The following is a 17,521-nucleotide window of genomic DNA, read 5'->3' on the forward strand; positions in this document are numbered from 1 at the left end:
TTCACTTATGGAGGTAATAGAGAGTTTCTTGGGGGACGCTTGTATCACAACTACTTAAATGAGTTAAAGAGGTCTTTGGAGAAGAATCAGGACAATTTTCAGTGTGATCTGAAGCTGCACAGATGGTCAAAGATGCGCCAGCACCCTGAAGGCTAAAATAAGGATGAAGGGTCCCACAGAAGGTGATTCCAGTAAAAGGATAGATGTGGGACCCATCGATCATATTGTAAAAGGACACATTCCCAGCATCCCAGTCCAAGAAAACTCCTATCTTGCAGGAGTGCTGCCTCAGTGACAGAGGCTTTCTCTGGGAGGTGGGAAATATGAATTCTCCTGCCTTGTATACCACCACCCAGAAATTCTTCTCTGGACATTCTAAAAACCACCCCTCTCTCTTTGCTGTGTCTGAGCAAACACCCAGAGCCCATCTAGCTCTAGATCCAACTTCTGTCCCAATATTTACTTCTACCTCCCAGTATTGTCTCTCCACAGTAAGAAAAATCTTGCCCAGAACACTGAAGATGGCTTCAGACTCCCCTTGCTCTTGGTGTGTTGGGGCATCACCATTCTGAGAAACACTCTCTTTTGAATAAATATGTTTTCTGCTCTCAGATAAGATGAGGTTGGGAAGAGCTGTGGCTGGATCCAGAGTAAAAACCACTGTAGGTATGGGGAAAAAAAATAAAGGTCATTCCACAGTGGAGACTGGTTAGTTTTAGGAAAGATGCAAATTACTGGGAAAGGAGAATGAAGAAAAATAAGAGGGAGAGAAATGGAAGATTAGGTAAAACAATGCATGTTCTCTCCTATGTTCATTCATAGGAGACACATGATGTGTAGATCATAGAAGGCCAGGGATGGATAGGACCTTGGGTAACCATGTGTTCCAGACAGGCTGAGACCATTTAGCCAAGAAGTCTGTCTCATCTGAAAATCTCCAGGATCACATATTTCAAGTTGGTGTTTCTCTAACCTCCTGCAAATGCTGGTTGCTCTACTGCTTGCTCTTAATAGTTAAGCCATGCCTTATTTCCAATCACAGTGTACCCACTTTCATTTAAGCTTCTTTGGTGTCATTTTTCTCTAGGCTTATGTAAAAACTAAGTCATCTACTTCTCATACACTCTTATTATATTTCTAATGGTTGAAATTCCAGGCTGTGTGGTCAGAAAGAGCTGAATTTTGATAATCACTCTGTCTTTCGTAGCAGTGATGTTGAAGTTACTTTGTCTCTCTCTGTCCCACTTTAATCTCATGAAGATGTACATCATTTTGGTACCTCAGTACATACAGGACTAGTGTGAAAAGTCAACAAGCTAATGTGTAGAGAACTTAGTACTACATCTTGTCCATGATGAACAATTGGTAAATTTTAGCTTCTGATGGTTGTAATAACACTAATACCTGTACTCATAATAACAATAGTGCTAATACTAGTAGTAATTAATCTGCTTCTTGTCAAACCAAACATCTTCAATAATTAAAAGTTTTCTCATAAGAATTTTTATGTTAGCAATTATAATATATTTTAATTTTTGGAGGATTAACTTAACTGGGAAATGTGTGTGGATACAGGGATATTCAGAGTGAAGTAGCAAGCAGTAGAAATAGAGAGTCGACTCATAATTCTGGAAAGACCCTAAGATGGTCAGGGGCCATTTTTCCACTGAGATGCAACAAGCTCTTCTGTGTATCAGACTGGGTATGTAATAGGCTTCCCTCTGACTGAACTATTCTTTCAATGTTATTCACATGAATAGATCTACCATATCACTTAAGTCTCAGATTAAATATCAATTCCTCGGGGTAATTCCTTTAATCCATGATTTTTTTTCTCATGGCAATCTTTTATTCCTTCATGAGATTCATCACAGTTTGTACATGCGCTCTCCCGTGAAGTTAGAGACCAGCTCCACTCTATTTATTTGGCACTGAATAAATAGTTGTATAATTTTATGCTGATGAATGAACGGTGTAAGAACAGTAAGAAATCTGTTAACATTTCTGCATGAGATTGAAATGAAAGCCATGAAATGAAAAACCAGTTAGGTATTACTGGGAGTTTATACAAATAGAGTAGTTTCTCATTTGTATAAAAGAGATTAAGTGAGACAAAATAGTAAGGGCACTCACCTGCTTTGAACTATTCCTTTCTCCAGTCTAAAAAGAAAATCATATGGGAAAATATGCTAAGGACGTTTCCTCCGAACTAGTGAGATGCTTATCCCTTTACCTCTTGTATTTTTTTGGACTCCCAGGTTCAAAGTAAAATCTCCAGATGATGGCGCCTATCTGAAAAATTCTCTGGAAATGCCTCATGAAATCCTGAAGTACCTGAAGCCCCAAGACAACATCAGTTACTCACCGGCATATAACTCTGCTTTTCTCCAATCTGAAATAGAACAAAGGAATTAGATTCTCTCATTCATTGGAATGCCACTTCAGGGTGTGAAATTGCAGTGACCACAAGAAATCTGAGGGTTTATGATAGTACTATATTTCTGCATTCATTATCTTAATGACAATTCTGATGTACTTGCCCTCTTTTACATCTCCTGTTTTATTTCTCACATTTTCCACATTCTACATCTATGTTAAAATATGAGGGTCTGGTTTTTTGCGGGAAGAAAGGAAAAGTAGGCTTAAATTGTGAGAGTTATTGGAAAGCCTAAAATTCTATGTGTTGCCTTGATACCTTTGAACGTCACAGGGCTCCAAATGCCTAATTGTGAGTTCTCCTGCTCTCACCAGGTATGCCGTCCACCCAGCAGGAAAAGCTCCCCCTCTCAGCTAATTTCCCTGTTGGCCAAAACAGCTGAACCACAGCTGGTCTTCAACCTAATGAACTTTACCTCCCTGTCAGCCTGCAAAAAATATCAAACAAGCCAATTACATACTTCCACAGAAAACAGCACCACCTCATTCTCTTGTTCCTGAAAACCCTGGCTCCTACAGACCATGTTAATTCGTTCTGCTCCCAGGTGCAGTCTCCATGTGGCCCTGCATGGCGTGAGGTGTCTTTCTTCCCCAGGATGTGGGTACATGTGACTAAAAAACTGCTGTCAATCTCTTTTGTCCAGTGTTGGGTGTCATGTGTTTGAACATCTTATACTGTTTAGGGTATGGGATCCCTCCCTCACCAACAAGGTAAATAGGAAGTGGCCAGAACAGAGGGGCCAATAAAATGGTTCATCCAACCATAACATCAGTATAACTCACCTTGCTGATACAGTTTCTTCCTTCTGGCTGAAAGGAATAACAGCCTGTGACAGGCCAGACATACAGCGTACAGTAGTGACTCTATTTCCTCTATTAGAGCAAAGAAAGTGGAAGACTTACCAAGCTCTTTCTCAAATGATTCTAAAAAGGAAAGAAAATAACAAAATGGATTTAACAGAAAATAAATATTTTCTAGACTATGTTACTAAGCCCAGATCCTAAGTGCTACTTCCATATACCTAAAACAAAAAAATTACCTTAATTGAGAATTATTATGACCATTAAAAAAAAAACCTCTATGTTTATACCAGTGACATTTTCTCTCTCCAATGGACTTTATAATACTTTTTTTTTTCTCATGGAGGTCCTGGGCTCCATGTTTTATAGGAGGTCTTGGCGCTCTAACTCATCCTTACACATATCTCTTTGTTCCCAAAAGATGCCATCCACATGCACAATCATGTTAACAAACCCATAAATTCACAGATCCCCACCAAATCTGATTCACAGTTTTACCTTTGGCTTTATTTTCTTTCTCCTTTTCCTTCTTGACTTCTGATAGTTTCTTCTTTTTCTGTCATTCATTTTGAGCCAAATACACAACAGCACCAATGAAAGCCCCAAGTATCACCAAAGTCACAATGAATGCTACCTTCCAAGGAGAGGTCCTAGGGAAGAAGTGTTCTGACACAGGACCCCCCCCGCCAAACCTGATTAAAAACATACACCAAGCAAGTGTAGCCCAACCCAGGTCATAAATATCCCCTCCTTACTTCTGTCCTGCCCCCCAAATGAGCAACAGTGACCTGGGATAAAAATGGTTTCCACTTGCTCTTGTCCAAAGAAAGGGTTCTTCATGGAACAGGACACTTCTGTCTTTGACCTGTCTCTCACAAGAAGGGATGCCTCAAACCGAAACAACCCATCATTATCTTGTGTCTTGTCCTCAGCGAGAGATGGGATCTTCTCTCCCTTTTCATCTTCCCATTGTATTTCAGGCTGGGGAAACCATCCCTTGCCTGTGCACTTCAGCCTTATTCCTTCATCTTCTGGACCCACCATGAAAATATGAGTACCAGAACCCAAACCTGGAGAGGAAAGTCATTCATCTGAGACTTGGACATTTTTTTTTAACATCTTTATTGGGGTATAATTGCTTTACAATGGTGTGTTAGTTTCTGCTTTATAACAAAGTGAATCAGTTATACATATACATATATTCCCATATCTCTTCCCTCTTGCATCTCCCTCCCTCCCACCCTCCCTATCCCACCCCTCTAGGTGGTCACAAAGCACCAAGCCAATATCCCTGTGCCATGCGGCTGCTTCCAACTAGCTATCTACCTTACTACGTTTGTTAGTGTGTATATGTCCATGACTCTCTCTCGCCCTGTCACAGCTCACTCTTCCCCCTCCCCATAACCTCAAGTCCGTTCTCTAGGAGGTCTGCGTCTTTATTCCTGCCTTACCCCTAGGTTCTTCATGACATTTTTTTTTCTTAAATTCCAAATATATGTGTTAGCATACGGTATTTGTCTTTTTCTTTCTGACTTACTTCACTCTGTATGACAGACTCTAGGTCTATCCACCTCATTACAAATAGCTCAATTTCGTTTCTTTTTATGGCTGAGTAATATTCCATTGTATATATGTGCCACATCTTCTTTATCCATTCATCCAATGATGGGCACTTAGGTTGTTTCCATCTCTGGGCTATTGTAAATAGAGCTGCAATGAACATTTTGGTACATGACTCTTTTTGAATTTCGGTTTTCTCAGGGTATATGCCCAGTAGTGGGATTGCTGGGTCATATGGTAGTTCTATTTGTAGCTTTTTAAGGAACCTCCATACTGTTCTCCATAGTGGCTGAACCAATTCACATTCCCACCAGCAGTGCAAGAGTGTTCCCTTTTCTCCACACCCTCTCCAGCATTTATTGTTTCTAGATTTTTTGATGATGGCCATTCTGACTGGTGTGAGATGATATCTCATTGTAGTTTTGATTTGCATTTCTCTAATGATTAATGATGTTGACCATTCTTTCATGTGTTTGTTGGCAGTCTGTATATCTTCTTTGGAGAAATGTCTATTTAGGTCTTCCGCCCATTTTTGGATTGGGTTGTTTGTTTTTTTGTTATTGAGCTGCATGAGCTGCTTGTAAATTTTGGAGATTAATCCTTTGTCGGTTACTTCATTTGCAAATATTTTCTCCCATTCTGAGGGTTGTCTTTTGGTCTTGTTTATGGTTTCCTTTGCTGTGCAAAAGCTTTGAAGTTTCATTAGGTCCCATTTGTTTATTTTTGTTTTTATTTCCATTATTCTAGGAGGTGGGTCAGAAAGGATCTTGCTGTGATTTATGTCATAGAGTGTTCTGCCTATGTTTTCCTCTAAGAGTTTGATAGTTTCTGGCCTTATATTTAGGTCTTTAATCCATTTTGAGCTTATTTTTGTGTATGGTGTTAGGGAGTGATCTAATCTCATACTTTTACATGTACCTGTCCAGTTTTCCCAGTACCACTTATTGAAGAGGCTGTCCTTTCTCCACTGTACATTCCTGCCACCTTTATCAAAGATAAGGTGTCCATATGTGCATGGGTTTATCTCTGGGCTTTCTATCCTGTTCCATTGATCTATCTTTCTGTTTTTGTGCCAGTACCATACCGTCTTGATAACTGTAGCTTTGTAGTATAGTCTGAAGTCAGGGAGCCTGATTCCTCCAGTTCCTTTTTTCGTTCTCAAGATGGCTTTGGCTATTCGGGGTCTTTTGTGTTTCCATACAAATTGCAAAATTTTTTGTTCTAGTTCTGTGAAAAATGCCAGTGGTAGTTTGATAGGGATTGCATTGAATCTATAGATTGCTTTGGGTAGTAGAGTCATTTTCACAATGTTGATTCTTCCAATCCAAGAACATGGTATATCTCTCCATCTATTTGTATCATCTTTAATTTCTTTCATCAGTGTCTTATAATTTTCTGCATACAGGTCTTTTGTCTCCTTAGGTAGGTTTATTCCTAGATATTTTATTCTTTTTGTTGCAATGGTAAATGGGAGTGTTTTCTTGATTTCACTTTCAGATTTTTCATCATTAGTATATAGGAATGCCAGAGATTTCTGTGCATTAATTTTGTATCCTGCCACTTTACCAAATTCATTGATTAGCTCTAGTAGTTTTCTGGTAGCATCTTTAGGATTCTCTATGTATAGGATCATGTCATCTGCAAACAGTGACAGCTTTACTTATTCTTTTCCGATTTGGATTCCTTTTATTTCCTTTTCTTCTCTGATTGCTGTGGCTAAAACTTCCAAAACTATGTTGAATAAGAGTGGTGAGAGTGGGCAACCTTGTCTTGTTCCTGATCTTAGTGGAAATGCTATCAGTTTTTCACCATTGAGGATGATGTTTGCTGTGGGCTTGTCATATATGGCCTTTATTATGTTGAGGAAAGTTCCCTCTATGCCTACTTTCTGCAGGATTTTTATCATAAATGGGTGTTGAATTTTGTCAAAAGCTTTCTCTGCATCTATTGAGATGATCATATGGTTTTTCTTCTTCAATTTGTTAATATGGTTTATCACATTGATAGATTTGCGTATATTGAAGAATCCTTGCATTCCTGGAATAAACCCCACTTGGTCATGGTGTATGATCCTTTTAATGTGCTGTTGGATTCTGTTTGCTAGTATTTTGTTGAGGATTTTTGCATCTATGTTCATCAGTGATATTGGCCTGTAGTTTTCTTTCTTTGTGACATCCTTGTCTGGTTTTGGTATCAAGGTGATGGTGGCCTCGTAGAAGGAGTTTGGGAGTGTTCCTCTCTCTGCTATATTTTGGAAGAGTTTGAGAAGGATAGGTGTTAGCTCTTCTCTAAATGTTTGATAGAATTCGCCTGTGAAGCCATCTGGTCCTGGGCTTTGGTTTGTTGTAAGATTTTTAATCACAGTTTCAATTTCAGTGCTTGTGATTGGTCTGTTCATATTTTCTATTTCTTCCTGATTCAGTCTTGGCAGGTTGTGCATTTCTAAGAATTTGTCCATTTCTTCCAGATTGTCCATTTTATTGGCATAGAGTTGCTTGTAGTAATCTCTCATGATCTCTTTTATTTCTGCAGTGTCAGTTGTTACCTCTCCTTTTTCATTTCTAATTCTATTGATTTGAGTCTTCTCCCTTTTTTTCTTGATGAGTCTGGCTAGTGGTTTGTCTATTTTGTTTATCTTCTCAAAGAACCAGCTTTTAGTTTTATTGATCTTTGCTATTGTTTCCTTCATTTCTTTTTCATTTATTTCTGATCTGATTTTTATGATTTCTTTCCTTCTGCTAGCTTTGGGGTTTTTTTGTTCTTCTTTCTCTAATTGCTTGAGGTGCAAGGTTAGGTTGTTTATTCTAGATGTTTCCTGCTTCTTAACGTGGGCTTGTATTGCTATAAACTTCCCCCTTAGAACTGCTTTTGCTGCATCCCACAAGTTTTGGGTCGTTGTGTCTCCATTGTCATTTGTTTCTAGGTATTTTTTGATTTCCTCTTTGATTTCTTCAGTGATCACTTCATTATTAAGTAGTGTATTGTTTAGCCTCCATGTGTTTGTATTTTTTACAGATCTTTTCCTGTAATTGACATCTAGTCTCATGGCATTGTGGTCAGAAAAGATACTTGATACAATTTCAATTTTCTTAAATTTACCAAGGCTTGATTTGTGACCCAAGATATGATCTATCCTGGAGAATGTTCCATGAGCACTTGAGAAAAATGTGTATTCTGTTGTTTTTGGATGGAGTGTCCTATAAATATCAATTAAGTCCATCTTGTTTAATGTATCATTTAAAGCTTATGTTTCCTTATTTATTTTCATTTTGGATGATCTGTCCATGGGTGAAAGTGGAGTGTTTAAGTCCCCTACTATGAATGTGTTACTGTCGATTTCCCCTTTTATGGCTGTTAGTATTTGCCTTATGTATTGAGGTGCTCCTATGTTGGGTGCATAAATATTTACAATTGTTATATCTTCTTCTTGGATCGATCCCTTGACCATTATGTAGTGTCCTTCTTTGTCTCTTTTAATAGTCCTTATTTTGAAGTCTATTTTGTCTGATATGAGAATTGCTACTCCAGCTTTCTTTTGGTTTCCATTTGCATGAAATATCTTTTTCCATCCCCTTACTTTCAGTCTGTATGTGTCTCTAGGTCTGAAGTGGGTCTCTTGTAGACAGCATATATATGGGTCTTGTTTTTGTATACATTCAGCTAATCTGTGTCTTTTGGTGGGAGCATTTAGTCCATTTACATTTAAGGTAATTATCGATATGTATGTTCCTATTCCCATTTTCTAAATTGTTTTGGGTTCGTTATTATAGGTCTTTTCCTTCTCTTGTGTTTCTTGCCTAGAGAAGATCCTTTAGCATTTGTTGTAAAGCTGGTTTGGTGGTGCTGAACTCTCTCAGCTTTTGCTTGTCTGTAAAGGTTTTAATTTCTCCATCAAATCTGAATGAGATCCTTGCTGGGTAGAGTAGTCTTGGCTGCAGGTTTTTCTCCTTCATCACTTTCAGTATGTCCTGCCACTCCCTTCTGGCTTGTAGGGTTTCTGCTGAGAGATCAGCTGTTAACCTTATGGGGATTCCCTTATGTGTTATTTGTTGTTTTTCCCTTGCTGCTTTTAATATGCTTTCTTTGTATTTAATTTTTGACCGTTTGATTAATATGTGTCTTGCCGTATTTCTCCTTGGATTTATCCTGTATGGGACTCTCTGTGCTTCCTGGACTTGATTAACTATTTCCTTTCCCATATTAGGGAAGTTTTCAACTATAATCTCTTCAAATATCTTCTCAGTCCCTTTCTTTTTCTCTTCTTCTTCTGGAACCCCTATAATTAGAATGTTGGTGCGTTTAATGTTGTCCCAGAGGTCTCTGAGAGTGTCCTCAGTTCTTTTCATTCTTTTTTCTTTATTCTTCTCTGCAGCAGTTATTTCCACTATTTTATCTTCCAGGTCACTTATCCGTTCTTCTGCCTCAGTTATTCTGCTATTGATCCCATCTAGAGTACTTTTAATTTCATTTATTGTGTTGTTCATCGTTGCTTGTTTCATCTTTAGTTCTTCTAGGTCCTTGTTAACTGATTCTTGCATTTTGTCCATTCTATTGTCCATTCTATCTCCAAGATTTCAGATCATCCTTACTATCATTATTCTGAATTCTTTTTCAGGTAAGCTGCCTATTTCCTCTTCATTTGTTAGGTCTGGTGCATTTTTATCTTGCTCCTTTATCTGCTGTGTGTTTTTCTGTCTTCTCATTTTGCTTATCTTACTGTGTTTGGGGTCTCCTTTTTGCAGGCTGCAGGTTCGTAGTTCCTGCTGTTTTTGATGTCTGTCCCCAGTGGCTAAGATTGGTTCAGTGGGTTGTGTAGGTTTCCTGGTGGAGGGGACTAGTGCCTGTGTTGTGGTGGATGAGGCTGGATCTTGTCTCTCTAGTGGGCAGGTTCACGTCTGGTGGTGTGTTTGGGGTGTCTGTGGCCTTATTATTATTTTAGGCAGCCTCTCTGCTAATGGGTGGGGTTGTGTTCCTGTCTTGCTAGTTGTTTGGCATAGGTTGTCCAGCACTGTGGCTTGCTGGTCGTTGAGTGAAGCTGGGTGCTGGTGTTAAGATGGAGGTCTCTGGGAGATTTTCGCCGTTTGATATTATGTGGAGCTGGGAGGTCTCTTGTGGGCCAGTGTCCTGAAGTTGGCTCTCCTACCTCAGAGGCAGAGCCCTGACTCCTGGCTGGAGCACCAAGAGCTTTTCATCCACACGGCTCAGAATAAAAGGGAGAAAAAGTAGAGGGAATTAGTAGTAGTATGAGGAAAGAAAGAAGGAAAGGAGGGAAGGAAGGGAGGAAGAAAGAAAGAAAGAAGCAAAGAAGGAAAGAAGGCAAGAAGGAAAGAAAGGAGGGAGGGAGGGAGGAAGGAAGGAAGGAGGGAAAGAAGGAAAAAAGACAGAAAGAAAGAAGATACAGTAAAAATAAAATAAAGTATAATAAAATTATTGAATTAAAAAATTCTTATTTAGGAAAAAAAAAAAAGGGACGGATAGAACCTTAGGACAAATGTTGGAAGCAAAGCTATACAGACAAAATCTTACACAGAAGCATACACATACACCCTCACTAAAAGAGGTAAAGGGGGAAAAATCATAAATCTTGCTGTCAGAGACCACCTCCTCAATTTGGGATGACTCGTTGTCTAAAGGAGGGAAGGAAGGAAGGAAAGAAAGAAAGAAAGAAAGAAAGAAAGAAAGAAAGAAAGAAAGAAGGTAAAGTATAATAACGTTATTAAAATTAAAATTGATTATTAAGAAAAAAAATTTTTTAAAAAAACCATGGACGGATAGAACCCTAGGACAAATGGTGGAAGCAAGACTATACAGACAAGATCTCACACAGAAGCATACACATATACATTCACAAAAAGAGGAAAAGGGAAAAAAATCATAGATCTTGCTCCTAAAGTCCACTTCCTTAATTTGGGATGATTGGTTGTCTATTCAGGTATTCCACAGATGCAGGGTATATCAAGTTGATTGTGGAGCTTTAATCCGCTGCTTCTGAGGCTGCTGGGAGAGATTTCCCTTTCTCTTCTTTATTCTCACAGCTCCCAGGGGCTCAGCTTTGGATTTGGCCCTGCCACTACGTGTAGGTCGCTGGAGGGCGTCTGTTTTTTGCTCAGACAGGGCGGGGTTAAAAGAGCCGCTGATTCGGGGGCTCTGGCGCACTCAGGCCGGCGGGGAGGGAGGGGCACGGAGTGCGGGGCGGGCCTGCGGCGGCAAAGGACGGCGTGACTTTGCACCAGCCTGAGGCCCGCTGTGCGTTCTCCCGGGGAAGTTGTCCCTGGATCCCAGGAACCTGGCAGTGGCGGGCTGCACAGGCTCCGCGGAAGAGGGGTGTGGAGAGTGACCTGTGCTCGCACACAGGCCCCTCGGTGGCGGCAGCAGCAGCCTTATCGTCTCCCGCCCGTCTCTGGGGTCCGCGCTTTCAGCCGCGGCTCGCGCCCGTCTCTGGGGTCCGCGCTTTCAGCTGCGGGTCGCGCCCGTCTCTGGGGTGCGCGCTTTTAGCCGCGGCTCGCGCCGTCTCTGGAGCTCCTTTAAGCAGCGCTCTTAAACCCCTCTCCTCACGCACCAGGAAACAAAGGGAGAAGAAAAAGTCTCTTGCCTCTTCGGCAGGTGCAGACTTTTCCCCGGACTCCCTCCCAGCTAGCCGTGGTGCACTAACCCCTTCAGGCTATGTTCAAGCCACCAACCCTAGTCCTCTCCCTGCGTTCCGTCCGAAACCGAAACCCGGTCCTCAGAGCCTCAGCTCGCAGCCCCGCCCGCCCCGGCGGGTGAGCAGACAAGCCTCTCGGGCTGGTGAGTGCCGGTCGGCACCGATCCTCTGTGCGGGAATCTCTCCGCTTTGCCCTCCGCACCCCTGTTGCTGTGCACTCCTCCGCGGTTCCGAAGCTCCCCCCTCCGCCCCCGCAGTCTCCGCCCGCGAAGGGGCTTCCTAGTGTGTGGAAACTTTTCCTCCTTCACAGCTCCCTCCCACTGGTGCAGGTGCCGTCCCTATTCTTTTGTCTCTGTTTTTTCTTTTTTTTCTTTTGCCCTACCCAGGTACGTGGGGAGTTTCTTGCCTTTTGGGAGGTCTGAGGTCTTCTGCCAGCGTTCAGTAGGTGTTCTGTAGGAGTTGTTCCACGTGTAGATGTATTTCTGGTGTATCTGTGGGGAGGAAGGTGATCTCCGCGTCTTACTCTTCCGCCATCTTCAAGGTCCAGTCAGACTTGGACATTTTTTGTCCTCGGGTTTCACAGCTACACCAGTGGGAGAAGATGGACAAAGCACCATAGCTCTCTATGGATGGAAGGGGGTTCTTTTCTTTTCCCGTGAGATAAATGGGCATCTGAAGTTCAAAAATTACAAGAACATTGAAGCTGATACTGGAACTTATACCAATGCCTGTCATATTTCCTCTACACAAGCATATCTGCAATTGGCCATAGAAGGATAATAGGGAAGGAACAGAGTAAAATTTGCCAATGTAGACATGTTGCCACTATATCTATATCTGTTCTGTATCTATATCATATGTCTATTCCATTTATTGGAGTCTCAAGGAAGACTTCTTCTGTGCTTAAATTGAGACTACATGTAGTCACTTCCTTAAACAATCTCCTTTTGTCATTTTTCCAAATTTTCTTTCTTCCACTGAGTAAAGATTATCTAAAACATGAAGGTAACAAGGTGAAGTGAGTCCATGAAAGAGTCAAGATCTTTTTACTTTTCCATTCTCACTCCTTTCTTTTCCTTCCACTACCCCTCCTCTTCTTGAACTCCGCACAGGCTAGGTCAGTTAGTAGATTCACATAACCAACACCCATATCAAAATATAACAGCACCAGAATACTAGATGAATTCACTGTCTATTCAAGAATGATGGCTATTCTAACTTCTGAGACTATATATTATTTTGTCTTTTTAAAACTTGATATCACGAAGTATGGAACCACCATAAGCTCAGTTCTATTCTAGTTTCTCAGTTGTGGGAAATATATTAGGAACCTCAGCTACATCATCTTTTTTTGGCTAAAAATTATAATAGAGCTAATAATTTTTACTATCAATCCCTGATCTTCCTGGGGGAATATACTTCTGGAAAACAGAAAGCAGTCTGAAAGACAATCCATCTTCTCAGAATTGCCTGAAGGAACTGCCAATTCTCTTGAAAAAAGGAAATAAACTGCTCCTGAGAAAAATGGAACAGATCAAAGCCTAGGAAGCAAGAACTAATAAACCAAATAGACCTTGCATTTCCTGGAAGAATATAATCATTGAAGTTCCAAGTTGACATAAGCAGATGAAACCTATATCTATGTTGAGAAAGAGGAAAGAGAAGGAATACCCATTTCTGAGCATTAGAAGTGGCTGTAAAATAGACAAAGTTTAAATGAGTGAAAGATAAGCATGGATATATAATCAAACAACTGCTTCTAAAGGTTGGACTTGTCTTTACACCAATAAGTGAAAGAACTGTTATGGGAAAGGTACTGAAAAATGCTGTCACCTGCATGAGGTTATTTCCATGACAATGAAATCTTTGACCTCTTACTGGGAGGATACTGAAGTGAGATCACAGTAACATGGCTCAGGAGAGTTTGTCACTCTTTCCTTCAAGATCTAATGGATTAGATTTTTTCCATTCAAGTTATACATAAAGAAGATGGATAAAATGAGTATATCGATATCTTGTCAGATGGTGTTAAATGAGAAGTATTAATTTAAGGTAGGCCCAACATAGTCACAGTATGAGAAAAACATTACAACTAAAAAGAAACAACGTGTTTGTCTTGGCAGAGAGTATATAGCTTTAGAAATGGAAACACCAAAGAAATAGACAGATAAATCATTATAACCACACAGAAAATTTAGATTTACCCTGGTACCTATGAGAAGTTTATGGGAAACAATGCATTGAAAACTGGTGGAGATTTTCTACACTATTCACTACTGGTATGGAGATAAATGAATATATACATTATGAAACAGTATTTTGAGCTTTTCATTAAACTTCATACCAAAAATACATTTCTATAGATGAAAGATCTAAATGTAAAAAGTAAAACAATAAAAAAGAGATAGAAATGAACTACAGCTACATTCAATTAACTACATAGAAAAATCTCAAACATAATGCTGAACAACAACAACAAAAAAAGCCAGACATAAAAGAGCCTATGAATGTGAAATTAAAAAACAATAAAAACTAACCAGCACCTCAATCTACTCTGTCAAACCCTCACAGTCACTTCCTCCAAACAGTGGATTTGGTTCTGGACCACTAACACTCCCTGTTAAGCTTCTGTCCATCATGGTACCCAGCTGGAATTCTGGTCTCTTAGAGTAATGGTACTTTTTGCTAATCATGGTGCCTTCCTTCAAAATATGTGAGGAGAAATGTAGAGGGAAATAAATGATCAATTTTTATGGTAGATATTTATGGAAATAGTTTAATTTTAAAGTACAGCACAATAAATGTATAAATAGATGAAGAGGATTTGGGGTTAAATCCACTGTCTAAGATATTGACTAGCTCTAAGGATAACTCCTTTTTTGCTTCTGTCCTGTTCACCATCCTCCTCCCCCAAATCAAGTACAGAACACTTAGATTTCCCTTAGAGTGATATGTATTCTCAGATATTACTCACTTATCACCTTTAGCTCCAAAACGGCTTCTTCAAAATCACTTCCTTTTTAAAAAATACACTTGTGCATTCCATTGTCTGAGACCCGGAGGTTGTAGATTCTCACAGCTACTCTTCCCTCAGTGATGTAGTCTTACCAACTCTGCTCTCCCTTTGAAATCTACTAGTTGTTCTCCCGCCTGCTCCATTCCATTCTGATACACATACACAGCATCTGAGAACTGGGAGTGGAACCACCGGATCTCCATATTCTCCACGCTCATGGCTGGGGACACGCGGCAGGGCAGCACCGTGTCTGCACCCAGCATGGCCACAATGGGCTCCGAGGGACCAATCACCAAAAAGGAATCTGTGGAATAGAGCCACAAGTGAAAAGAATATCAGAATACCCTGCCTGGACCTTTTAGAGTACAGCATCATTATTGGTCCAGTAAAGCCCCATAGACATTCTCTCTCTCATTCATACAGCAATAATTTGTAGCACACATTCAGACTGAAGAAGGCAGTGAACAAGACAAGGAGGATTTCCACCCTGTGGAGCTTACAATCAACAGAGTGATCTCATATTAAACAGAAGATTTTTAAATTGCCATGGTGGTAAATTCAATGAAGGAGGAGGGGAGAGTGCTGGAAAATCAAGAAGCTATAGAGTTTTTAATCAAGTCTTGGGCATCAGAAAATGCATTCCTCCAGAATCTGAGATCTAAATGAATTACAGGACATCAGTAAAGTAATTCTACCTGGTCCTGCCCTCTAAAATAATCATATAATGATTTATTTGTCCTTGTATATGGACAAATACATTATTGTATCAAAATAAAAGATTTGGAATTAACCTAGGTATATTGGAGACATGATGGAGTAGTTTAATGCTTCTGTTCAGAGAGCAAGAGAATCCAGGTATAGAAAATATAAAATATTCTCACCTGAGCCCCATATAGACACTTGGAGAAGCAAGATAAAGAAGAGGTCTCTTGGCAGAGAGAAGTCCAGGGAACACACCATCTTTCCCAGAGCAGAGAACAGTATGACCCAGAGGGAGGTCCTGAAAATAGCTGGAGTGAAGACAAAAATGGGATCCACAAGGTAAAAAAGATTATAGCTAAGGTGGTTCACAGTGCTTCTAAGAAATGGCCTCCTGAAGCGCTCAAATGACTGTAGTGTCTCTCTCAGTTTTTATTTTTAACATCTTTATTGGGGTATAATTGCTTTACAATGGTGTGTTAGTTTCTGCTGTATAACCAGAGATTTTAAATAATATAACAACTATGCTATATAAAATCTTTTACTTTATGACTTGGTGAGATCTAACAGTTTCTCTTAGTTTTTGATTAACAGAAATCCACTTCAGGCAATTAAGATGGATTAGTAGAGTGAGTCGGTGTGATACTTACCTAACCCTTTCCTCCACTGTGCTTAGAATGCCAATCCTCTCCCAGGTCTGCCTATAAAATTAATACCAAAATATCTGCTTATTCTAAGTATTCCTTTTGAAACTTGCTTAAGTATCTAATCTCATTAGAGATTTGGATTTGTGTTTCCTAAACAGGCAGGGATTTGACATGAGTATGAATAATACTATCATACTTTGGGAAAATGATTTAAATTTATGAAGTAAATCACCACCGCAGGAAAGCCATGCAGTCTCCTTGTAGGCAACTACTCTATTGGAAGGAGCTATCAGAAAAGGAGAATAAGTCAGTCCTTGATTCCTCCATTCCTAGGTGACTAATGCCAGGACGCAATATCTGAAATCTCCTATCTTCCACTTTACTCCAAATCAAATAACAGTACCCCACAGAGGGCAGGTATAAACAGAATGTGGGATGTATCTCAAAAGTTTGTACCTTTTCCCTGCTCCAATCCCCTGTGTTCAAAACCTGTAACCTTCGTTCTTCATATAAGAGAAGTTTAGTGAGGAGAAAACTTCTGATTCTTTGCTTGTCCAGAATTTTCTTTCTTTTGCTCTTACACTTAATGTTTTGTTGTTTAGATAATTCTAGTTTCTACTCAGGAAAGTGATGAAATAAAATTTATATTTTAAAGCAGGACAAGAAAATTTAAACAAAAATTCTCTCTCTCTGTCTGTTTGGGCCTCCTTCTTCCCCCTGTAATATGCAATGTGTATCTGCATTATACATTAACCCGACCTCCTCAAAGGTGGGAATGCCCGCTTGATTGTAAAGATCAATTTTTTTCTTTCTTGTGATGACAGCAATGTAACTTCCTAAAAGAATAGCATTCTTTCCCTACTCTGTAGGCAATCATGGAGACTCTCTGCTTGCTTTGTACATGCTTACCTGGACTATGTATCTTTGGTGAACTTTTATGTAAAATGTCAGTATGTCTCAAAAATATGTGTGATCCTTTGTCTCAAAAATATGTGTGACTGTGCCTTCAACTTCTAACAGGTGGAACAGTTCTCAGAGCTTCTGAATCTGTCTTCTAAGTTATAATCCTTAGTTTGGCTCAAATAAAATTCCACCTTTTTTGCTTAACTTGATTGTTAGTTGAATTTTTGTCGACAAAAATAAAGACTAATTTCAATTGTTTTCTAGTAATTAATATTGAATGACAGATGTATGATGGAATCTGATTTTTTTCTTTTGTACATAACACATTTTTCTGGACTCTGGAAGCTTTGAGGTTTTTGGTTTTTGTTTAGTTGTTTGTTTGGAGCTCTAAAACTTTATAAGAATTCATGTATATATGACTCTTTTTTTTTTTGCAATACTCCAACTTTTTGTGAAGTACCCTTCCTTCTGATTCTTGCCCCTATTCTCCTTTCCATTTTGGAAAGTGTTCTAGGTGAATGTTGAAGTTCTGGATCTATTTGCTTAACTTATATTTCCTAATTTTTTAAATCTCTTTGATTTAAAGTACCATGTAGTAACTCCATTTTCCTAACCCAATATTTTGACCTTCAGGAGTGTCTACTCTGATATTTGACATTTCCATTTGTTTTCTACTTTAAGCCAATTTTTCATTCCCAAGAATGCTGATTATTTCTTCAATCCTGTATCTCCTATGAAGGAATCCTTCCTAATATACTTCATATTTGTATTAAAAATCTTCATATACACACACTATTCTTTACCTTTTTATGTTAG

At 39.5% G+C, this 17,521-nt stretch overlaps 1 protein-coding gene across 1 annotated transcript; it reads right to left on the bottom strand.

Annotated features, from left to right (window-relative positions):
* Position 1: 1 nt before the first annotated feature.
* On the bottom strand, positions 2–15,416 carry LOC132527919 (butyrophilin subfamily 1 member A1-like). The gene is given in 10 exon segments (XM_060163931.1): positions 2–660; positions 2,134–2,160; positions 2,366–2,392; positions 3,220–3,246; positions 3,340–3,360; positions 3,736–3,903; positions 4,026–4,307; positions 14,415–14,545; positions 14,547–14,760; positions 15,338–15,416. Coding segments are annotated over 10 exon segments (1,635 nt in total).
* Between the last annotated feature and the right edge of the window lie 2,105 nt (positions 15,417–17,521).

Source organism: Lagenorhynchus albirostris, chromosome 10 (assembly GCF_949774975.1).
Source record: "Lagenorhynchus albirostris chromosome 10, mLagAlb1.1, whole genome shotgun sequence".
NCBI lineage: Eukaryota > Metazoa > Chordata > Mammalia > Artiodactyla > Delphinidae > Lagenorhynchus > Lagenorhynchus albirostris.